General features: G+C 46.6%; 1 protein-coding gene across 11 annotated transcripts in view; it reads left to right on the top strand.

Annotated features, from left to right (window-relative positions):
- TLN2 (talin 2) overlaps positions 1 to 24,575 on the top strand; it is a 7,472,684-nt gene that overhangs the window by 1,599,427 nt on the left and 5,848,682 nt on the right. For all 11 annotated transcript variants that reach the window (XM_069624483.1, XM_069624482.1, XM_069624486.1 and 8 more), the window contains one exon: positions 9,476 to 9,643. In XM_069624483.1, coding sequence (XP_069480584.1) covers positions 9,476 to 9,643 — 168 coding nt within the window. The remainder of the gene's footprint in view (positions 1 to 9,475; positions 9,644 to 24,575) is intronic.

Raw genomic sequence — 24,575 nt, 5'->3', positions numbered from 1 at the left:
CACTCTCTTTGATTCGTAATTATCGTCCACGTTCCACCTTATCCTTCCACTGCTATCCATTTCTGCCTTTCCAAGTTCTCTGTCATTGTCTCAGTCCATATTTCTGAACCCAACTTGTCCTCTTTATTAACAACTTATTTAACCCCCCCGGTTCTCAACATAACTCCCAACAGTGTTGTTCCCAGCCCCCTACCCTCCTCATACTTCTCCCTGAACCTTGAAGCACCTGTCGCCCTTAGAACAAACCACCTGAGAAACAACCAGTCAAACTCCGGCTTACTTTTCTTCATGCTTATCACCCTCAAGACCACCCGCCCCCCTCTGCCCCTCTCCACTACACCCCCCAGCCCTCGCGCACCCTCTGCCCCCTGATCCCGTGTTCATGAACCCCACAGGATCAGCTCATGGAGCTTTTGCTCAGTAGGCCAGGTTCCGTCACTAGAGCTGGGAACAGCAATCGTGAGATCTGTCCAAGGGCCCTGCCACTGCTCTCAATCATCCACTCTTCCACCAGCATCCCCCGTTTGGTGGGTATCTGGTGGTTGTTCCTGTCCGGTTCAACTTGGCTCAACTCTGCAAAGCGTCCCATCCGTGGCTACCTCAATTCTGTGTTCATCTCTTTGCTCCTTTAGCGGGGTGCCACCCCTCTCTTCCCTGTTCACAGTAGGACCTGAACACCCTCCTCTGTCCCCAGTGCAGCGCCAGCCTGTCTTTCTCCCTGAGGGCTCTTGAATCTGTAACGCCGACTTTTTATCCGGTCCCAGACTTATTGTGGCTCCTGGAACACCCAGGACCTCTCCCCCACCATAACACTCAGTTTTGCAGGGAACATACACATATTTTTTACTTGGTTATTACTCAGGATTTTCTTAGCCTCTTCAAATGATCTCCTCACCCTCTCCACTTGTAAGGTGTAGCCCAGAAAGATCACATTCACATTTCTCAGTTCTAGTCGCTCCTATGCTTCTGGCTGTTTGAAGTATAATGTCCCTGTCTCTGTAATTGAACAGTTTGGCCACCACTGGTCACGGAGGAGCCCCTGGTGTGGGTGATTTACCTGGGACTCTATGCACCCCCTGATTTGCAAAGTAATTGTTTAAGCCTCTCGGCTTCAGGACTTCCTTAATTCATTTCTCCAAGAAGAGATCCATTGTCGGTCCCTGAACCGTATCATGGAAGCCAATTATACTGATGTTGGCCCTTCGAGACCTGCCTTCTGCGTTCTCTGCCCTTTCCTGCAGGGTCCAAGACTTTGTCTGCAGCACCAGGACCTACGTATGAAGTGACTTCACTGTGTCCTCCAGCTGGCAAATTCTATCCTTGGCTTTCCTCACGCTTTCTGACACTGCTCTCCTGTCCATCCTGCGTAACGTCACCTCCACTCCCACTTGTCAAATTTTGTCTTCCATGCTCTTTCTGCTGTCAGTCACCACCTTCAGCACTTGCGCCATCAGGGGTTCTACTTCTCTGTCGGCAGGCATTCTCCCCAACGTGTGACCCTTGTTACCTGGGAATGTTGGAGGGGGCAGTCTCCTAAACTTCCGTCAGAGTATAATAAGATGGCTCAAAGAGTCTGACATCTAGGCCTACCCGTACACATGCATATCTACGACCAACCTGCTCTGCCTCTACTGTAAAAATTATTGTTCAGCTACCAGCCTTATTTGGACTGTCCTCTATATCTGCTGTATCTGTCCTCTCTTAGGACTATGTCATGTCGTATTTGTATCTGTCCTCTTTTAGGACTAATTCACTTTGGTGTTTCCATTTGATTTCTATCTGCATGCTCACTTTCCTTGCTCTGTATATTTCATATGTATTACATTATCCATATATTGTATTGCATTATCCTGATGTGTAACCAAGCTGCAATTTATCTTATGCTATGCGCCCTGATACCTTCGGGTCTGGTGCGCAATACAAATAATAAACCAAACAAACAAACAGTCTCCCTGCACCTTACCCTTCAGGCCCAGCGTGTTGCGCTCCATTTTGCTTTGTGTGGCTTTGGTGGGCTTCTCTTTAACCATAGTTTTGGCTGACATGCTTTGTTCCTGCCTGTAACATTCTCGCCAGCACGTCAGTGTTATCCTGAGGTATGTCCTTCAACTCTGTTCCTGTTAGGTGAGTGAAGGGGTGCCTTTTGCCTTCCGTGCCCTCGCCTTGCAGCTGTCTGTGGAAGTGCTGAACCACCTGCCTTTCTGTTAATTGAGGAGCATGGACAGACTGCCCACTTCTGGAAGGATCAGCCGCCCAGCCGGTGTTCATGAGTGTGGCTTTGAAATGGGACTTTTCCCCCCATGCCCTTTATTCTCCCAAGTGTCCTTTGCATCCTGGTGGGTGCTGTCGCCCACTCCTCCCCAGCTTCACCAGGAGGCCACGAGCTATGCCGCACCAGTTGTCATTCCCCGAGGCCATATGCCCAATCCTCGGGCTCTGCCAGATATTTTGTCTGCATGAGGGCTAGCCCAGTCGCTCCACTTCTGTGCTTTACGTCTAGCCAGCCACTGCGCAAACAGCAGCAGGCCTCAGCACTCTGGTTAGCCACCCCTAGAACGCCTTTCCACCTCCTGGCAGGGTCAATTCCTTCTCCCCCATGGGCCTGCACTTCCTTGCTCCAGCCACGTGGCTGTCAACTCAGTGTTCGGTTGCTCACACGCCCCGGTCCCAATAGGCACTTGCCATCTCCCACTTTTGCCTGCGCTGCTCCAGGGGCGGGGTTGCAAAGCAGCTCCATCACTCGCATTGGATGATCCAGCGCTCTAGTGCTCAGCCAGGCCGCTCCTCCCCGGCAAGGCACCTGTGTGCCTGCCCAGCTCTTTCTCAGTCGCTCCACTCCCTTCACTTGGTGGCTCGATTCGGGGCCGGGTTGAACTGGGGTGTGCCTCCCATGATGTGTTGCCAGTCTATGCTCTTTCTTCCCTCAGTCAGCGCAGGGAAGTGGATTAGTGATCGGATATATAGCACGGGCGGATGGTCTGCTTCCTGCCTTCTTGACCGCCCAGCCTACTGACATTTTGTCCAGTAAAGGATTCCTAATCATGTTAAAGTCCACTCCCTCTAGCCTGATACCTTCTGCCCAGCCATTGATCATTACAAAAGCTTCCGCAATAAAATTCAAATGTTGGACATTTGGGATATACAGGGCAACCAATGTGACCCTTTTTCTGAGCCAGCTTCCTTTTTATTTATTTATTTTTGTATTTGTAAAGCACCTAACAGCCCAGAGGCATTGAGGCGCTGTTTCAAGAAGGTTTCTTAGTTACATGACCTGAGAGGCAATGCAAGGGTTACAGGTAGCATGTGCCTTACAGGTAGAAGTGTAGACATGGAAACATACATGAAATCATTGTATTCTACCATATATTTACACAAACAGCATTGTTTTGATTGCTTTCTTAAAAGCTGCGTGGGACTCAATGCTTCTGAGCGTGGAGCGAAGCAGGTTCCAATTGGTGGCAGCGATGACGGGGACGCTTGAGCCACCTGCTCGGATTCTTAGGCTTTTGGGAATGGTTAGGCGGTTAGTGTAAGTTGATTGGGTAGGTCTGTTAGAGGGAGGTATGGAGAATCTTTGTGAGAGGTAATGGGGTGCTGTGTCATGGAGACATTTGTGGGTTAGTGCCAGGGACTTAAAGAGGATACGTTCCTTGATGGGTAGCCAATGGACTGATTTCCTAGTGGCCGAGATGTGGTCTCTTCTGGAGATGCCTGTGGCTGCTCTGAGAGCATTGTTTTGCACTGTTTGGCTTTTTCTAATGTTCCTTGCTGAGGTGCCTAGCAACAGCGCATTACAGTAGTCGAGGCGAGACCCAATAATTGCTCTAGAGATGGTGAGGCAGTTTTGTTGCATTAAGAATGGCCAGGCTGCTGTGATGAGTTTCGAGTGATAGGCTGCTGCCGATGAAATAGCGTTCACCTGTCTAACCATAGTGAGGGTAGAGTCTAAGCATACACCGAGAGTTTTGACTGACTGGGATACCGGGATGAGAGTGTTGTCGATGGGGAAGGAGTCATAATTTGGCCCCAGTTTTCTGATTGTTACTGGTGATCCGATGAGTAGGAGTTCTGTCTTTTCGCTGTTGAGACAAAGCCAGTTTTCAGCCATCCAGGTCTGGATGGTGGCGTCCATGGCGTTGAGGGTTATCTGGTCTGCCTCATAGTCACCCGAATGGGGGAGGAGGACCTAAGTATCAGCAGCATAGTTTGTGTGTGTGATGCCCATGGAGTCCAAATATTTGAATAGTGACCTTGTGAATAGGTTTTACAAGGTGGGCGAGATGCAAGATCCTTGTGGAACTCCAAATTTAATTAGGTCGGGCTGAGCGCAGGCTTGGTCTGAGAAAACCTTCATTCTTCTGCCGCTAAGGAAGGAGGAGATCCAAGCAGTGGTATTGGGTGAGAAGTTGCCTACCGTTGAGAGGTGGTGGCATAATGTGTCATGGTCAACCAAGTCGAAGGCCGCAGATAAGTCAAGGAGTAGCAGGAGGGCAGGCTTGCCGATGTCCCTGAGGTGATCTATTTGGTTCTTAAGGTCCACTAGGGCGGTCACTGTTCAATGGTTAGGCCGAAAGCCCGACTGTCGAAGACCTAGTAAGTGATAAGTCTCTAAGTATTTCTGGACTTGTAGGTATGCTGCTTTATCCAGAATCTTCAGTAGGAAGGGTACAGTGGTAATGGACCTGCAGTTTCCTAGGGTTTTTGGGGTCCATGATGTGGGTTTATTCTGCAATGGACGCACCCAACCTTCTTTAAGGCACGGGGGCACTTGGTTGCTTTTGAAGGATGCATTGATGAACGCTGTGAAGAGTGGTGCCAGGGCGGGGGTGCTGTCCTTGATGAGCTGAGCTGGGCAGGAGTCGCCCTTACAGTTTGACGGCTTGATGGAGTTGAGTATAGCTAGGACGTCCTGTTCTTTCATTTATTGGAATGAGAATGCTGGGATTTCAGTTGGCGTGTTCAGGTGTAGGTTGGAGAGTTGTTGTTTTAATGCCTTCTGGTGGCTGATGATTTTTTCTTGCAGGGTGTTCAATTTGTTGAGCATGGCTTCTTGGATTTTGTTACACCATTGTTTGACTTTGATAAGGGAGTCTGAAGGGGTGGCGGGTATTTCCAATTCTCTGAATATTGCAAAGATTTCCCTGGAACCTGATTTAGCATTGGCTATCCTAGAGTTGAAGGGGTTGGCTTTTGCTGTGATGATGGCGGTTTTATGTTTGGCGATGTTTTTGAAGGCAGGTTTAGTGGTGTCGCTAGGATTAGTTTGCCATGCTGTGAGGGCTGATCTTTTTTTTGTTCGCATCTTGAGGAGTTCCGGAGTGAACCAAGAGTTCGTTTGTTTGGTGGTTCTGGCTTTTCTTTGGGTGAGTGGGCCAATGGTGCCCACGGCTTGAGAGATGATAGAGTTATAAGTGGCGGCGAGGGTGTCTGTGTTGTTGGTAAACAGAGGTTTGAGTTCAGGGATCTGGAGATGCAGTAGTAGTCTTTCCTTTGTGAGTTGCTTGGAGCTTCTGGTGAGGGCGGGCGGCAGTGCTCTGGTAGTGGTAAAGGGTGTTTGGCGAAGTTGAGGTCGAAATGGATGGCGGAGGGATCTGACCAAGGAATGGGGGTGATGGCTGAGACAGAGGGAGGACAATTGTGGTGGGATATCCAGTCCAGGGTGCGTCCTTTGTTATGGGTAGCTTCTGTCACTGCTTGTTTGAAGCCCAGTATGGAGAGGGTATTGTTGATGGAGGCTGCATTCCCATCAGCAGGATCACTGAGGCCGACGATTTAACAACAACAACCTCCCCTCCCAGACTTTTATTATTTGAATAGCCTCCATACAAATAACTGGTCCCACAGTAATCCCAAACCCAAATATTTTCATTTTAGCTGAAGACTTGTCAGACCGTTTTCCATAGATGTTTTTATTCTTTCCCTTTTCTATAGTGGGTTTTCTGTACAAACACTATAGATAGTTTGTTCCTGCAAATGCCCTCCCGCCCTCGTCACCCCCCTGCAGGGTTTTCTTAGTTGGAAAGTTTAAGCCTGTCACATTAATGGTAGCAATTCTGATAACTCGATTAGCCGAAGGGGCAATCCATTAAGGAAGCATGCACCACCTTCTTTGGGCTTTCATGTATGAGAGAGCTTCCCTCTCCACACGTGCTTACAGGTTCAAGTTTTACCACCCCCGTCGCCTTGAGTAACAACCCCAACACTGTGTCATTATTAACTAACATTGTAAACAAAAGATGCAACCTCAACAATTGAGATGCCCAGATAAATTCCAGGCCACCAGGATAGTAACCCCTCTAATGCCTCCGTAAGCACACGCTAACACCAATTCCTTACCCAGCACCCCTTAAATCTTCGCCATTTAGTGTCTTCATGCAAGTCACTTAAGTGTTGTGTCCTTCCCTTTCAGGCCCCTAACTTCACAAATGATACCTTAATGACATATGAGGAAGAATGCCCTTAATCTTATTAGTGGGAGGGATGGTACCTTTTCTGAATTTGCATGTACAAGACATCTCTTTCCTCACTGAGAATGCATTTAAAAGGTTTTCCTGTTTCGTTTTGTCTGCTGTAGGAGCAGTAGTCTCTGGCCTGTCTCGGACTTCCTTCAAAAAGTGAGAAACATCTTCTATGCCCATTCACTTTCAGACCGTTCTTTTGTATTTCGTTTAACCATGCTGTTTGGGGGTTTATAGGCCTTCCTTTTTGCCAACGTATTTCCGGACACATCTTGAAATACTTTTATCTCTGAGCCTTGAAAGTAAATATCCTGTTTCTTTTGGCCTTGTCGAATAAATCCATGTTATCCTTATGATAGTGAAATTTAGCTATCACCGACTCCTCTATGCAGGCGATTGAAAAGTATGCACATGTCACATACAGATTCTTCGTCAGTGTTTGCCACTCCTCGGTTTGTTTAATCTTTCACAGTCTTCTAAGTCTGCCAACTTTAGGCTTACCTTCCTGTCCTTCTGTTGCCAGTCCTTAAGTCTAGTGGGAGCTCGATGATGTCCGCTGACATTTGGTTGCTTTCAAGGGTCTCAATGCAGTGTTAACTTTGTCAATCTCTCTTTAAGTTCAGCTAATGAGGACTGTCCGTCTGTTTCCTAAAGGATGCTCAATATGCTTGATTTGATGGCCATATCCAGAGCTGCCTTAGCTCCTGGGTCATGGTCTCCATTTTGGTTACCATTGAACATCATGTAGGCACACAGCGATCCTTGTGCATTTAAATCAGCATTGGTCGTATCAAGCCGCTCTCCAGAGGCTTTTCTTTCCTTAATCATTAGTCTTCCCCACCGCCCCTCTCTCAGCCGCCACATCAGGATTCTCGTCTACCCTCCCTGGGTTGGGGGGGGGGGTATTCACTCACCGCCCGGTTTTACTTCCCTTCTTTTAAAAGGGACACCACCCCCTCCACAATTTACTTTTGCCAAGTCCCTCTGCGCTAGTGAGCCACTCTGAGTGCCATGCTCCTCATCCACAGGGGCGCCGTTACCTTTACCATCAGTGCAGGCATTCTATCGGGGGATTCCCTGGTGTTCCACTTGTCTCCTCTGTTTAAACCTCTATGGAAGGGGGGGGGGGTGTGGAGTTGCAGCACGTCTTAATTCAAGGTCTCCTGGCATCAAATGGCACGAGACATTGTGCCGTTCACCTACTCTAGTTTGGCAGGCAGCGCAGATGAAGTCCCTGTTCCTCAGAACTCCCCTCCATCCTCAGCTCACTGCCGATAAATCTTCAAAAAGGGGAGTGGGCCACTTCCACCCCCTCTCCAGATACTGACAGTCGTTGGGGGGGCGGGGTGTCCTAGCTTCTCCTGGCTTCTATATGTGTAGTGGCCTGAGATATATGGGTGTGAATTGGTTCTGCTCTGGAGTTGTCATCAAAGCACGGTGCTCAGGCACCCATGTTATCCACACCCTGGTCGTCTCCCACTACCAATGACCTTTAATCATATAACTTTGGCGTGACACTTTTGGTATTGCATAGACATTTTAGTGTAATTCAAAACAGATAACTCAGTAGGTTTGACAACCTCTGTAACAGGGGACACCTTATATGCCTTATAATCCCAGCATGTGATGGTTCTTTTTTTCTCCAAATATGTTCATTTAATTAGTCATAAGTACAAAACAAGTTTGTTGCTTCGTTAGTCCATTTTTTACTTATAATGCCAAGTTTGCGTTTTGATTTTTTTTTTAAACTAACTGAAAAGTTATGGTGGGTATAAAACAAAGCGTATAAAAAAACCGTATACCTGAAATGTTAAAGCAGAATTTGCAATTTCAGCCAAGTCACACACAACACAGTGCCAATCACCTCCAGTTTGGTGCCAAATGGGGAAATCCATAGTGTATATGTAAATTAGCTCAAATGGCAAGTTTTTCTCCCATGAATATTGCTCTGTCCTAGACATATTCTTGTAGCAAAAACTGACTTTTGAGCTAAATTGCATACCTACAATGCATTGCCTATGGGTGGCACTATGATGTGGGACACAGCTGAAATAGCCAATTCTGATAAAATGAACTTGGTAAATTACATCGGATGATTGTCTTTGTGATTTCAAAAGCTCGTGCATTATTTCATTGCAGAATAATATTTTCAGTTATTTCAATAAAATGTACCAAAATATGAATTTGTTTTTCTTTTTGGGTGTTTTCTTAATTAGTCCTACGAACATAAATCAAGAGTCAACTAGCCCAGGGAAGATATAAGAATAGGAAAAACAGTAACAAATATCATTGCATAGCAAACTTTAAAGAAAATCCTTATGATCAGATCTTCCCTGTAGTAGTTATAAACTCACCGTACATATAAAAAAAGAAAAAAAAGAACAAAAAGACGGGGATACGGACACAAAAGATCAGTAAAAACACTTACTGGGGAGGGATGGTAAGACGATCCCTCATGATCTCATATTTTTATGTCTGATAACTGTTATTATGTGAGATCTTTTCCCAGGATCATGTAGTGAAGCAAGTCCTTGCATCATGGCCTCGTAGATGGTTCTGATGCCATTGGACTGAATACCATTCACCTGACTTAGAGCTACTATCTAAGCACTGAGGGGACCATTCAGTATTTGATGTTGCACCTTTTTGTCACAGTTTTTTTTGTTAGTTAGTAGGAGATATCAGGTACACCATCGAATTAGAACTGGTGTCTTTTTTCACCCACCAGATTAATTTGATAATGGCAATAATTGACCTAAATAAGATAATCTAATTTTCTGATGTGATATTGCATTCATATTGCATATTGTCTGGTCCACATTTTCATTATGCCACTGTGCATTGTTTAGAATACATTTGTATTAGAGGCTTTTATTTTGTTGCAGACATTAATGTGTAGAACACATGTTGATTTCTGTTGATATGCCAACCCTCATGGTGCTGAAAAAACAAGGATTCAAAAACTGACAGTCCCACTCTTATTTCTTTTTTGAATTCCTTTTCTCTTTGTGGATCAGGATGTGCTGATGAATTTAGCCAAAGCTGTTGCCAATGCTGCTGCAATGCTTGTACTTAAGGCAAAGAATGTGGCTCAGGTGGCAGAAGATACAGTGATGCAGAACAGTGTCATTGCTGCTGCGACACAGTGTGCGTTGTCCACATCTCAGCTTGTGGCATGTGCCAAGGTAAGGTGTGTTGGAAGTGTCTACTGATGTGTGTTGTGCACCTTTAGGAAAAACTGGTCCTTGGAATGTTTAGCACCTTACTTTGAGTGAAGTTAATTGCTGATCCACCAGTCCTCTACTGAGTAAAACCAGAAACAGTTCTTGACTCATCATATCAGATATTTAGCAATTCAGAAATAAAATTAACACAAACTCAGAGGCTCTTCTGAATCCATTGAGTTATGCATACTTTCTGAAGGCTACCGGTGGGCTTGTTTTCTGTCTGTTCATGGAAGTATAATGCTAAGTGGGGGATGACCATACTACGTTGGTCATTCAGAGATGGGAGATTATTATTTTAAGTTAAGTTTGCAACCCGATCTTGATGTTTATTTGTGAGTTTACCATTAGACCTTTAAGCCCTGTGGCTATCCATAAAAGCTGTAATGTATAGAGCTTTTGTTTTATCTCACACAGAACAATGTTGGTCTTAAAATGAAAAAAAGGTATTTTTGTTCATCATTTTTGTGGTGTTACATTCAATTACCGGGAAGTTCCCATAGGCATTTGAAGGTCCAGGTTTCTTCACCATGGCCAATTTATTTCCCTAGTTCAAAGGTGATTCAGCCTCACTGCTGGTGAAGACTATTCAGTATGCCCACTCTACAGCATCTCCCTAAGCCATGGAATACCTGTAACACCATCCCTGTGAAACCAACATGTCATTTTCTTGCTCTCTTGTTTTCTTTCCCTACTGTCTGCCTCCTTTTACCTAGTGTGGGAGCTCTTAATGAGCTCCCCTGGACCTTTTGGTATGTTGCTGGATTGCTTGGGTAAGGATGCATCTTTTCTTCCCTATGTGTAGGGGTGTAGGCACCCTGACGTATGCACTGTGTCTTTGGGGTGGGACCAGTGCTTGTTCATATAAACCCCATTGATCTCCTTCCTGATTTTAAATGCATCTATTTCTCATTTACATGTTAATCTTTCCAGTAGGTGTGAGATTTGCCCCTGTATGAAACAAGCAACACAAGATGTAAAGGAAGACAGGCTATGTTAGTCATTCTCTCACCTGCAGACAAAGAATGTCAAAAGTGGGGTCTGCTCTGTGGTAAATAATATGCAGAACAAAGCATAACAACCATCAGGCTCTGGGCTTTTATTCAATTTAAGAGATTGGATTGCTCTTCAAATGTCATTGTTAAAGGAAAATCAGTCTGTAGACTAAGTTTCCAAGATATGCATGGTACTTGTATTTTAGTTGGTATTTGGTCCTGTCGAGGGGGGGAGCCCTTCCTTGCGAGGCTAGGCAGGTGAGCCCGCTATGCAATATTCCTCTAGGGATGGCGGTACGTGGAACCTCACAGGGAGAGACTCCCCTCTTGGGGACAAGGACTCCCATTCCACAGAGGGAAGCCCTAAAACCCTTTCTTTGACAGTAGCAGTAACATGAGGGCTTCAGAAAACCATCCCAGACCAAGCCACTGTCTGTTATTGGACCATAAGACCCATGACTCAACCTGAAGAAATATATGGTAAGACTACCAAAGAGAAGACTAAGCGTGTAATACCGATCACTCAGTGCTGGAGATTTGCAATACTGGAACGAGGGAAAATGAACGAGTAATTAAGAGTGCTCAACTGGAAGAGAGAAAGGACTATAATCTTCCACTCGGGAGGACCCAGCAATTTGTCTTTAAAAAGGGATGGACAACTGTTGTTTGACAGAAGTGAAACCCAAACATTTCAAATCTGCAGTACCGTAGAGGCTGATTAAGACTGAGAGATCCACCATTGGCAGGAAGAAACCAGCTGACATGTATGGGAAGCACTGAAGGAACAGAAGACCAAAGCAAACAGGGGAAGAAAATTCCAGGAGAGTGAGCAAGTCGAGAATGGTGGCGTGACCCTTGACAGGTGGATTGTCCAGTCTAGCAACAACGCTGAGACCGCTATAACTCTGACCCTGTGGAGCCATGGACAAGAAGCAGAATGAGACAGACTGAAAGCTGAAGCATACTGTCAGCCTACTCGTCCTAGTGAGTGGATACATTTTAAGAAGAGTGAGAACCGTCCCAGTGAGTGGATAAATATTAGGAAGAGTGAGAATCGCCCTAGTGAATGTCCCAACATTAAGAAGGGTGAAACACATCCTAAAACCCATCAAACCTGTCTCAGTGATACGAGAGAGAATCGAGAAGCTGAGAATCATTACAGAACTCAATTTTCTCATCACAATAATACAGAAAGTGGCCAAGAGAACAAGAATAATCATTGGGTCTACTATATATGACCCAAAGAGAGACTTTCAGAGACACTTCAGAAAACCTAGTCAGAGAGACTCAAAAGCCAAGAACACTGAGGAGGAGAGGTTTTCAAAGAGAAGAGAAAGAACCAGAGACTTGGAACAGTCCCCTAAACAAATTTTATAACCTAATCCGAAAGATAGCCATAAACTATCTTAAGTTGATATACTGAGGTTGGGGAAGCCACCCCAGGAGAAGGGAGTCATTCTCCTGGGCTTTTGTTATTTTGTCTTAGTAGTAGGGTCGGTATAGTTTCATTTTTGGATGGGGCCAGACTGTTTACTTTGGACATTACACTAGACGACGCATACCCTTGTTAGCTCTGTTAGGCAGGGAAATCTTTAGATTAGGGATAGTGAGACCTTTTCTACCTATTATCTCAATAAAACCTAATCAAGAATGACAAAAACTGGTCTGCCTCCTTCTTCTGACTTACCACCTGGTGTACAACATACCTGCTTAACGTAAAGATTCAGAGATCTTTGCAAAGGCTGCTAGTTTCCCCTTGTCTGTGCCCACTTCCCTTCCATCCTCACCCTTAATTGTTTGAAAATATATCTTGTTTTTCCTAATCTGCAGTTGCCTAGCAATTAAGGTCCCACATTTCAAACCCTGTCGAAGTAAAATTGTTTGGACTTTAAAAGCATGATAAATGTGTGCAAGACAATCCATGTAGGTGGACCTCACAACAATGCCCACCCAATAGCCTTCAGTCTAAACCAGTGTATGACTCTCAGTTTATGAGGTACACTAGACTAAACCCACCACCGGCCAGAGTCAACTATGCTGAGGACAAACATAGGGTTACATGCACAATGTTCAGAAGCTGCCAAAGGGTCAACATGAAAACAGTGACTCACTTACCAACAAGGCAATCTATTGGATCAGGCATACAAGAGGGAGTGTCTCACTGAATATAGAGGATATCCTTACATCGAGAAGGTAACGATCACCCCTAAGCAGAGCAGATTTTATAGAATTGATACTGGGGAATGAATCATTGGTAAATGGGCTCCTAGCTATAGAGGCACAATGTTATCCTCTTGGGGGCTCCGTGGCAATATACAGGCGTGTGTTCAAGCTGATTCAGGGTTGGAAGAAGTTGATTGACTCAGCCAGCCTCAGGTACCCCATCTAGACCCCATTTAGACCCAGCTCTTAAAGAAATTTGAGTCCTCTCTTGGAACATTGCAGGCCTTGTAAAACACATGATAGTCCCTGATTGGGGGCATTTTATTACAGGGTTTGACTTGATCTTCTTGCAGGAGACGTGGGCCATGAAGAAAATGTACTTACAAGGACACACAGCCTTTACAATACCGGCATACAAGGGGGGGACTGCTAATATGGGTCAATTCTTAGCTCAATTGGAAAGTGTCCCAAATACCAACGGGCTCAACTGATCTGCAATTTCTCACCTTGGAAACAACGAAGGGCAGGAGGGTGTACCTGTATAACATCTATAATCACCTCATGAATCCAGTGCCAATGAAAACTTTGGCCAATCTGCAAGACCTCATGGAGGACATGTGGGATGTTTCAACCCACGCATCCAAGCCATACAACATCATTGTGCATTACTGACATGGGAAACATCATAATGGCCGCCGTAAAGCATGCTGCTGGCCAGAAATCACCAGAAAGTGCGCAGTTAGAACCTGACAGACAGGCTGCCATCTTCTTTTGCCTCTGTCAGTGTTAATACAGGAGACCATTTGGCTGCCCACAGAACAAAAGCAGACAAAGGAATACAGAGCTGTTCAACAATTCATTTCTTGATTGTCAAAATTGCTAAAATCATGGGCATGAAACCACCAAAAAAATCCAACTTCTGGTTGGGTGTTCTACATTACTCTACTGCAGAATCCACATCAATACAATGTTAGCAAGGATCATATGCTATCAAGTAAAATCCCCTTTTTGAAATGTATTAATTTAAGGCAGCTGTCAAAAATGGGTGCAATACCGGTACCCGCCACTGACCGGCGCTGGCGATCTAAATTCTGACAGGAGACTTGTATTTCAGGAGCTAAACAGTGAACCTGAGTTAGCTCGGACTTCAAAGGCTTGCTTGTCCATGAGAAGTCTTCACACCTAGTATTCTCAGCAAGAAGGCAGGAAATCACGTGGTTCTGTTAATCTGATGGAGAGTGGCACCCTGGACTGATGCCCTGCTAGCAGGAAAAACCAGACAAAGGATTCCTTCAGCTGGATAGGGTATGCTGATTTTGGGTGTTAACTGTCAACACTGCTCTGGGGGAAGGCAAGACATTTGACCTCTGAGCCAAGCCAAGTTTCTAGGGGCGGGGACAAACAAATGGGTGTACTGCAGTGGAGGCAAATGTATGTTTTATTAAATTGCTTATAAAATATTGTATCAAGCTGGAAGAAATGTACAATTTGGGGATTCTTAATATGAAAAATGCACCCACAATTTGAGATGAAGCTGGACGCTGTAGGATGTTCTGAGACTAAGCCCTGTAATTATTAATATTGTAACGTCTGTGTTTATGCTAGATACCTCAAAGCTTACTGTAATATGCCCAGAGAGGGTATGTACCTCCGTGCCAGATTTGATGAATAACCAATATTGCGAAACCCATCAAAAGCGCAAAATGTTGTCACTTCTGCACTCAAGCTCTTAGAAAGATCAGGGTTGAACAGAGACCTGTCTTAATTCATCTGTGATGTGTACATGTAATTTCAACAACTTGTGTATCTGGGAAGCATGTTTGGTTATGTAAAATTGTTTTTCTAAGTAAATGCTAAGGTGAGGGACTTCAGTCAAGCCATAAACATAGCATCACTCTGACTCATCCTGACTCACTACTCCGTTCTCCAGTCAGGACACAGTAAATCCTTTAACCTATCAGGATCCTCAGAGGGTTGGGTATCGAAAGTCAGCCTTCCCACCCACTTTCAAAAGACATAAAAAGAACCACTGAGACCCAGATAGGGACATTCATTTTCCACTCTTTAATCGATTTCTGCGCAGCACGCTGCCGACCATATCCAGACAAAAACTCCAGGCTCCAGAACTTAGACTCCAGATAGACTCCAGAACTTGAAGCAGAGAGGCCTGAACCAAAAGCTGAATCCTTCTCAGCAGGCCTCAGAATCCAGCAACCTAACCAAACTATTCAACAGCTGGGCGAGCTGTTTGATTCTGGCTAGAACCATATCCAGACCCAGAAAGCAGAGCTGTATCCAGACCCAGACCAGACCGCTATGCAGTGCCGATAGCAGACCCAGACCAGACCGCTGTGAGCAGAACCAGTGCCAGAGACCGTCCCGGGGCCAGAGAACCGCAGCCCACCTGACCAGAACTCTTTATAGTTTTTCCGTAATCGCGATCGACGCACTTGGAAAAAGTGCAGCGAATTTCAATTTGACTCAATTTCACCACTTGTAAAAATAGCTGCTTCTTGCTTTCCACTGCAGAAAATTCGTTTTCACTCTGATAATCATTCATGAACCATTGCTAGTGTTGACCTGAACTAATTCAAAGTAGCTATCACCTACCCTGAATCTCCTATAGGGAATTAAAATAATTTTTAGCATATTTTTCACTTCATTTCAACCACATTTAGAAGTATTTGGCCTGTGTTTTAAAATCATCCCTGTTTCTCTAAGCTTGCTGGGGGGGAACGGGAACTGAACTGCTTTTGATTGTATTCCTGAAAACCTGTTTGCCCTCATTTCCATCTCTTCAAATTGCATATGGGGGGGAGTGAGTTGTCACAAAGGAAAAAGTGATCAGATTATCTCTTGTTGAAACCATATCCAGTTTATTTCTGTGCTGCATTCTTTCCATCATTGCTTTTCCTTGAAACCATACAAAGTATTCTCTGCTACCTTATCCTTTCTATACCAACTCCTAAGTAATTAAGGAATTGTGCTACTGTAATATTATCCATTGTTGATCACTGTTCATATTCATAAGTGTGCTATCAAATATTAATTTATTCATAAAAGTGTGATATATATATATATTGTTAAATTTTTCCAATAAACCTTTTAATTTGCAAAACAAACCTACTTCTTGGCTCAGTGAGGTCAGGGGGATTCAAAGAGAGGGGCGTTATATAAGGGTTTATCATCCAGATTTAAGAACTTGACATAAAAATATATAAATAAGGGCTTCCATTGGGCATCCCAGACTAGGCATTGACTTAGTTGGATTGCTGAATTGAAGTCACTTACAGATTGGGGGCTCGGAGCCGGGGATACTGGATTAGACTACCACTTGTGCAGCTTAATACAGTGTGCTAACTGACAGGATACTTAAACCCTGTTGGATCACCACGCTGTGTTACGCTGTAAAAGCACTCCTCAAAGGAACACTCTAAGGAAACGGTCTGTTTTGCAAAAATAAAATACTAACTTCTGTAAGTCAGGAAGGAAATCAAGTTCCAGAATGACGACACTGGTAGACATCAAAATAGCGAGAGAGCACCTCTTACATAAGCTATTTGTTAGAGGTAAGTGGACTCAGCAGGACCAGACGGGGTGGTTGCAGGCAATCGCACCCCAGATCACTGCAACAGGGTCAGATATATGGAGAGATCAGGGTCCCTTACATGTGGCCCTGAGTGAACTATATATGGCCCCTAAAACCAAAGATGAGCACGACAAGCTTGCCAGGATAGCGGCATATTTATATTTATATATGGGAGCCATACAGGACAAATGTGCTGAAGGCCAAGATCTGGCAAGTAGGCAACTGATGGCATTAGAGAAGGCCCAATCTGACCTGGACTCTTCTGAGCAGAGGCTGCACAGGAGCCAGGAGTCATAAAATGATAGTAGACAGTATATCATTAAAATAAAAGAGGATATGGATATCCTGCAACAGGAAAAGGCAGACCAGGATACCAGAATTCTGGCCTTGCAGAAGGAGCATCAAGAAGGTTTGGACTCCCTACTGCAGAGCCAGAAAAAGCTGGAGCAACAGATAGATTTCAACAGGGCACGCACAAAACAGGTAGCCACCCTGTTAAGCCAATTGGATAGAGAAAATGAGGAAAGCAATAAATTGATTTTGAAAGACCTGGATACCCAGGCAGAGTTTGATGAAGAGCGCCAGAAAGCTGGTGCCCTTCAAAGGCAGAGGGGCGACCTGGCGGCACAGATGCAGGCTCTTACTCAGGAAAGGGACACCTTAGGCCAGGAAGTCTGCCACTTAAAAAGGAAAATGGAAGAAAATCACTTGGCCCTCCAGGGACTGGGTGACCTCCAAAAAGAGCATCATAACTTGTTAGAGCACACCAGGAGGGTGGAAGATGCTCTGGCAAGAAAGGAGCAGGCCAGTAGGGATGGTACTCAGGGTGTAACCCTCCTGCAGCAAAGACTGACCCAGTACTCCAAGACTAACCAGGAAGCACAGAGAGAGAATGAGTCGCTCTGCCAGCACAATGATAGGCTCCAGCAACAGGTAGCCATGTAGGAGAGGCTGATAGAGTCTAGTAAGGCCTTGATTGAGGAACTGAAAGCGCAGGCTCTGGCAGGGCAACAGGGAGCAGGGGCTGATAGAGATGAGGTTCGCTGGGAAAGGGAAACACCTGAGCATAACCTCAGGAGCCCTAGTATCAGAGGCCTCCATCTCTCCCAGTCCTTGGACTCTGCCACCCCCATGTCCCATGGCGCACATGAGCCCAGGGCCACGGGGATGGCAGATTACTATCCAGCCAAAAGTATGGGGCTCATAGGCCAGTACCTCCCAGGAATGGATGGGCGGGCATCCGGGTGTGGGCACCCAAGTACAGTGCAATTTAGTGGGGAACCCCAGGAGAGTAGACCCACTAAGGGCATCCTAAAAACCTCTGCCCAGTTAGGTCAGTGGGGGGGGGGGGTACTCATCAAATCCTGGCAGCAAGGAGGAATCTGAAGATTCCTCTGAACGTCACAGGACACAGGAGACCAGGTCCCCACATTCTGCCAGCCATTCCCAGGCTTGCAGAATCCGGGAAAACCTGGAAGATCAGACGGGCACCTCTGGGAGCAGTGCTTCTGAGTCAGAGGATGAATGGACCAGGGTTACCCGAACCAAGAAGGCCAATAAGGCAAAAAGGGCCTTGCTTAAGGACCCCTTAAAACAAATTAAGGCAATAAGGAGTGTCATCACGCCTTATCACAAGAACGCCAAGTATTCTGTGTGGGAACACTTGGAGCTCTTTGAGCAAATGATGGAGACTTTCCATTTGAAAGACAGCTGTAGCTGCATGCAGTACGTCAAATGGACATTCTCCCCAGAATATTCCAGTTTCTTTGCGGGGCTGGAGGACCAAAACTATTCAAGATGGTCCACATATAGGGCAGCCATCTTGAAACATTTTTCTGTTCACCGGAATCCCCAAGAGGCTCGCAAGGCAGCCTACAATTTGCAATGTGGGGAGGATCAGGCCCCACAAGAATTTGTGCAGGAGTTGAAGCGTGCCTTTGCGCAGACTACCAAAAGGGTGCGCACGGACAGCAAAGAATTTGTTAAAACTTTTTTCCATGCCTTACCCAAATACATCATGACCCAGCTAGTGGCCACCCGAATCTATGAGGTGCAGAAGCCCATAGAAAATAAAAGTAATGCGCAGAAAAGCCCCAAACTGACCAGCACCCCTGCTGCTGCCAAGGTGGCAGAGGTAAAGGTTGCCCCCTTTTTAGATTTGGCGATGGGGGGCCTAAAAACTTGCCTGCAGAGAATAATTCCAAGCCAAGAAGGCCCTCGGGCCAGTCACAGACAGGGAGTCAAGGAGGTAGTCCCACAAATGGGATCCCTCACTCCCCTGATTATGGAAGTCCCCGCTACAAGGGAAACCGACCCATCCTGGGTTATGTGTGGACATCTCCAGCCCAAGGGGGAGGATCCAGACAAGCACCTAACCCAGGGAACTTCCCTCCTAACTTCCACAGGAGGGCAGAAATTCCCCAAATCCTGGGCAGAACTTTTTCCCCAGGTATCCACCCAACTTCCAGCCCCAAAATCATCCATCCTTTTTTTCCCACTTCCCTGATCCCAGACCACCTAATCCTAAGGCCAAGGGTGGAGGGGTACCCAAATCTTCCCAATCCGGGGTACTACCAGAGAAGGGATAGCTACCCTTCCCGGGATCAGCCCAGGGGAGAAAACAGAACCCTGTATCAGCCTGAGCGGGTTTCACAGTTAGAGCGCCAGGTCCAAAATATGGCACAGGAGCTGGGTCGCGTGCTAAGGGCTCAGCAGAACCCTCAGATGGGCATGCCGGCGCCGAATGCCCCAAACTCTGGGCCTGGTGCTCCAGAACAATGACGGGGGCAGCACCCCGATAACCCACCGGTTCCCAGGGAGGAGGCACAAGGGGAAGGGGGGTGTAAAGCCTCCGAGGAAGCTTCCTTACCCACTTGTGAACAGCCCCTGGAAACCCAGGAACTGGAAACAAAATCTCCTACCCCTGAAAATCTGCCACCCAAGGAGCAGAGAGGAGGTAGGAGAAACAAAGGACCCAAACAGACACACTTTGTGGCGGTAATTCCCCATTGAACTTTGGCCCTTCCCCATTCCCATTTTTGCCCCATAGGGCTCAATGGAACTGGGGAAGGCGGTAATTACGGTACTGCAAATTGCGGTACCGTAATTACCTCGAGAGTCACTTTGCGGGTCCCTACTTTAACGGCTGGTCCAGACCAGCCGTTAAGGTCGGGTCCCGCAAAGGGACTTCGTAATTAGGCGCTAAGGGGTTAACGGCGCCACAGCCTTTTACGGCGCCTTTAACCCCTTAGCGCCAGGGTCGTAATGACCCCCTATGTGTGATCGAAGGGTGCACATCTTCCGCTTTCCGGAAACAACTACTCAAAAAGCTGTTGGCTATTGATGAGGTGAGCGAATTGACCAGAATATTTGAGAGGGCTGACGCCAGGCTGCTTCCATAGAAGGCAACCCAGGACCCAAACACGAGAAAAATGAAACTATTGCAGTGATCCAGCCACAACCACAGAGACCTGGTGACCGGGGGATGCCACTGGAAAGACCAAGCAACTGGATACCTCCCAGGACACACCAACAATGCTACCAGTGTTGTACTTCCCACATTCCGGGACCTGCCCGGTCCTGACCCAAAAGTGCTCCAACTGCGGGAGGGAAGGATATTTTCAATCTGTCTGCCGAGAAGGGAGGCCATTTCCCACACCCCGACCGAACATACAACCGTAGGGGAGACCCTACAACCGCCAGCCCCCACCTTCAGTTTAATCGCCAAGGTTCAACCCAACACACTACCAAGGTCAAAGAGTATACGTAAGGGCACTGGAGGAGATACCACCCCAAGACCGGAACCAAGGATATGACCTGCACGACCCGTACGCCAGTTACAGTGATGAATATGATGAGCCCCTATACCCGTACCAACGATATGGGGCCCAACAGCACAACTACCAGTACGATTATGGTGCTGAATATGGCCAGACCCAACTTGATAAATACGTCAACCTCATCTAAGATGATCGAGAGGCGAGGGAAGCACCCAGGATCTCCATCAATGTGGGAAAGAAACTCAAATGCTTCGTGATTGACTGAGGTGCGAAAGTGAATATTATGGGGGAACAGGAGTTCCTACAGATGCTGGAGAGACCAGACCTCTCAAGGAACAACACAAGGATATTCCAATGGGGCACAGCACCGCCCCTGCACTCCCTGCACTCGATCTGGCAGTGCCAGCAAAGACTGAAGCACAATGGGCCAACACTTGACACCACCATCCGCGTCATAAGAAGCCCTACGAAAGGCCGCTGCCTACTCAGTTACCACACAGCGAGCTGCCTTGGACTCATCAACATCCAATTTCAGTAGGGTGATGTGATCCAGTCGACTATGGCACCTTCAGCTAACGGAGAAACCATATGTGCAATCAGCAGAATCCCAGAGGGAGCTGGCGATATCACAAAAGAGTTCATCCAGTCCATGTTTTCAGGCCTATGCACCGGGCTCCGGAAACTCAAAAGGAACGCTTGTCAAGCTGCATGTTGATGAAACTATCCGTCCAGTCCCTTAACACCTGAGGAGAGTGGGTTTCCACCTTCAGAATGCCATCTCACAGGAATAGACCAGCTCCTCCAAAAATAGATCATAGAACCTGCCACCGGACCCACCCCATGGATGTCACCGCTGGTAATTGTCCCAAAGGGAGAGGGCCGCATTAGACTCTGTGTCGAGATGAGAATGGCCAACACTGCCATCCAGCAATAACGACACCCAGCACTATGTATTTAGGGCATGATAGTTCAGCTGAACATAGCAACCACTTTCTCCAAGCTAGACCTCGTGCAAGTATACTACCAGCTTCAGCTACACCCAGACTCCAGATCATTACCACTTTCACCACACATGAGGGACTCTTCCTCTACCGCTGACAGAACTTTGGCATCTCCTCCGTAGCAGACATTTTCCAGAAGGGCATCAGGCAAGTCATCCGCCCCATCAAATCGGTGCTAAATTACAGCAACGACATCTTGGTTTTTGGCACGACACAGGAAGAGCATGACACGGCCCTACTAGAGACCTGCTCCGCTCTACAAAACGTCGGATTGGTGCTCAATCTGGAGAAATGCCTGTTCAGCAATAAGAAACCCCCATTTTTCAGTCAGATCTTTTCAGATAAAGGGATGACTCCAGACCCTGAGAAGACTGACCTTCAAGCTCCAACCCAGGTGGTGGACGTGAGATCGTTCCTCGGCATGGCCAGGTACTGTGCAAGAAACATACCGTACTACGTGACCCACACCGAGCACCTGAGGAGGCTACGACTAAAGGACACTGATTTCCACTGTTCTGAAGAGTGCCATGCTGCTTTCGAGAACATCAGAAAGGCGCTCGCATAAGCTTGACGACTTGCATATTTTGATCCCACGTGGCAGACAGAAATCATTGTAGATGCCAGCCCGGTGGGACTGGGTGCCATTCTCGCCCAAACCAGTGGAGAAGATACGCTCCCCAAGCAAAAAGTTGCCTATGTGAGCAGGGCCCTTTCACACACTGAATCAGCTTGCTCCCAGGCCGAAAAAGAAAGCCTTGCAGCAGTCTGGGCATGTGAGCACTTTCACAACTTCATCATCGGCAAGAGGTTCACACTGATAACCAACCATCAGGCTGTGCTCTCTCTATTTGGGACACCTTGCATGAAAATGCCACCCAGGGTTGAGAGATGGGGCATTCGCCTACAGGAATATGACTACACAATTATTCACAGACTGGGGGGTGAGCAAAACCCTGCAGACTACATTTCACGCCAGCCGACAGGCGCACCAATGACTAGGAAAGGTGACACAGAATATATCAATTACTTTGCGGCCGATGCCTTGCCACCCTCACTGTCCCTGGAGGCTGTTGCAAATGCATCGGCAGCAGACCCGTCCATGGCCCTGGACATGGCCCTCACGAACAACAACCAGAGGGACTACCACCGTGCCATCAAGCACCACCCGTGGGTGAGCCAAGAAGAAATAGAGAGACTAGCAAAAGTACACAATGAACTAGCGGTCAAGGATCACTCAGTACTACTGAGAGGGTGCAAGCTAGTCATCCCTGCCACAATCGGAGCCGAAGTCATTAAAACAGCACATGAACGACATGGGCAAGCCGATAACACAAAGAAACAGCTATGAGGCAATGTCTGGTTCCCATTCATGGACTCACTAGTGGATAGCTGGGTGAAGAGTTGTTTGCCAAGATAATGCACTGCGAAGGCGGAAGCCCCCACACCACTGTAGACAACCCACATACCAGATCGACCGAGAGGGCGAGTGGAAGTTGATTTCTATGGACCCATGGAGTCGGGTGACTACTTAATAGTATTTATTGATGAATACTCATGATTCCCCATCATGAAGAAAGTGGCGACAACAGCATACCCCCAGGTAGCTGCCGCCTTCGACGTACTCAGTGAATGGGGCATAAACCGCACAATCAAGTCAGACAATGGGCTCCGTTCACAGCATTCGCAAAGCACATGGGTTTCACCCACCAAAACATCACGCCATGATGGACCCAAGCCAATGGGATGGTGGAGCACTTCATGGCATCTATCAAGAAGACCATCAAAAGATCATACATTGATGCCACAAACCAGCACTAGGCGTTATGTAGGATGCTCAGGGACTATCGAAATACACCCCATGACGTCACCAACAAGCCCCAGCGGAAATAACGATGCACTACAAAGTTCACACCAGGCTCATGAGAAACACTGACGATCAGAGAAAGTTGACAAAGAAGTTATATTGAGAGACACACTTGGGAAAGAACGGGCCAAGTTTGACACAGACATCAGAAGGAGAGCAGTGCCCAAAGAGTTCCTGATAGGGGACGAAGTACTGGAGAGACAGACAATAAACAGGAAGAGGGATGCAAGATACTCGCCAAGCCCCTTCATGGTAGTAGCCTTCAAAGGATCTATAGTGACGGCACAGAATGCAACCCAGGAAATTACAAGAAACAATTTGCAGTTCAAGCACCTCATCGAAAGTGAAGAACCTGATCCACCCTGAATGGAACATGAGCCAGAGGTGAAGGAACCCTGTGATGACTTGTGGATATCCCCAGAGGAATTGGAGAGCATGCCATCATACCTGCCCTGTGACCCAGAGGACGCAAGACCGAGTGAAACATGGACTTGCCTGCAACATACCAATCAAAAGCCTATGCGCTTAGTTATGGAATGCTAAACACGACCTCAGAACATTTTCCCAGGGGTGATGTTATGAGCCTCTGTATCTTTAAGGCACGGCTGAAGCAATAGGCGAGAAGCGGGAGGAAGGGGAGGAGTCATGGAGTGGAACAGCAGTTCCTTTTTGTAAACGTATGGTGAAGGATGAAATAAAGTGAAGGTCCTTTCCAAACCGTTGTTGCGTCCTTCTTGAAGCGCAGGCCAACAATCATGAGAAAGCCACAGAAGAGGGGGAATCCTGCATGGTGGGAGCTTGGGAAAAGTCTTGCGCTGCCCGGCAAAAAACATTGATTCAAGGGATCCTGCCTTTTTGGAAGAAACTGCTTCCTGATGCCTCTAGACTCAAGGGGTGCGCACAGTCATGCCACTGTTCCGCCTTATCCTGTGATGCAACGCAGGGAAGGGTGTGTATTAGTTCAGCAGTCCTGAACTACAAAACTCTTTTTGACATTTTAGTTTGCATTACAGTCTTTGTGCCGCACCATTTTGTTATATAGAGTAAGGATTTGGCAAAAAGGTTTTTTTAGTATAGGCCATTTTGTTTCGGCACAACACCACTAGTACAGCGTTTTCTTACTTTGATGGTTGTAGCTTGCTCCCATCTTAGATTTAGGTTTAGATTAGGCATTTTTCTCACCCTTATACTGTTTAATAAACACCCTTGGATTGTACTCCTTGTGTCTGTCATGCTTCTGATAACCATGCCTTCCTCACAATACCAAACATTTATTTTTGAGCTGACCTGGCCTTCTTTATTCTATTTTCATAATTATCTCTTTTGGCATTGAGTAAGTCATTTTTATATTTAGCTGCTACCTTTCAATAGGCTTCTAAATTACCTTGACTAGGTTGTTTCCTCCACACCCTCTGACTTAGCCTTTTGGCTTTTCTACTTTCACCTTAACTCATGTTTCACTCTTTAATTTCTTTGTCATAAGAGGTGCTAGATTATCAATC

The sequence above is a fragment of the Ambystoma mexicanum genome, chromosome 11, assembly GCF_040938575.1.
Source record: "Ambystoma mexicanum isolate Mex_15411 chromosome 11, UKY_AmexF1_1, whole genome shotgun sequence".
In the NCBI taxonomy this organism is placed as follows: Eukaryota; Metazoa; Chordata; class Amphibia; order Caudata; family Ambystomatidae; genus Ambystoma; species Ambystoma mexicanum.
This window is presented reverse-complemented; position numbering and strand designations above follow the sequence as displayed.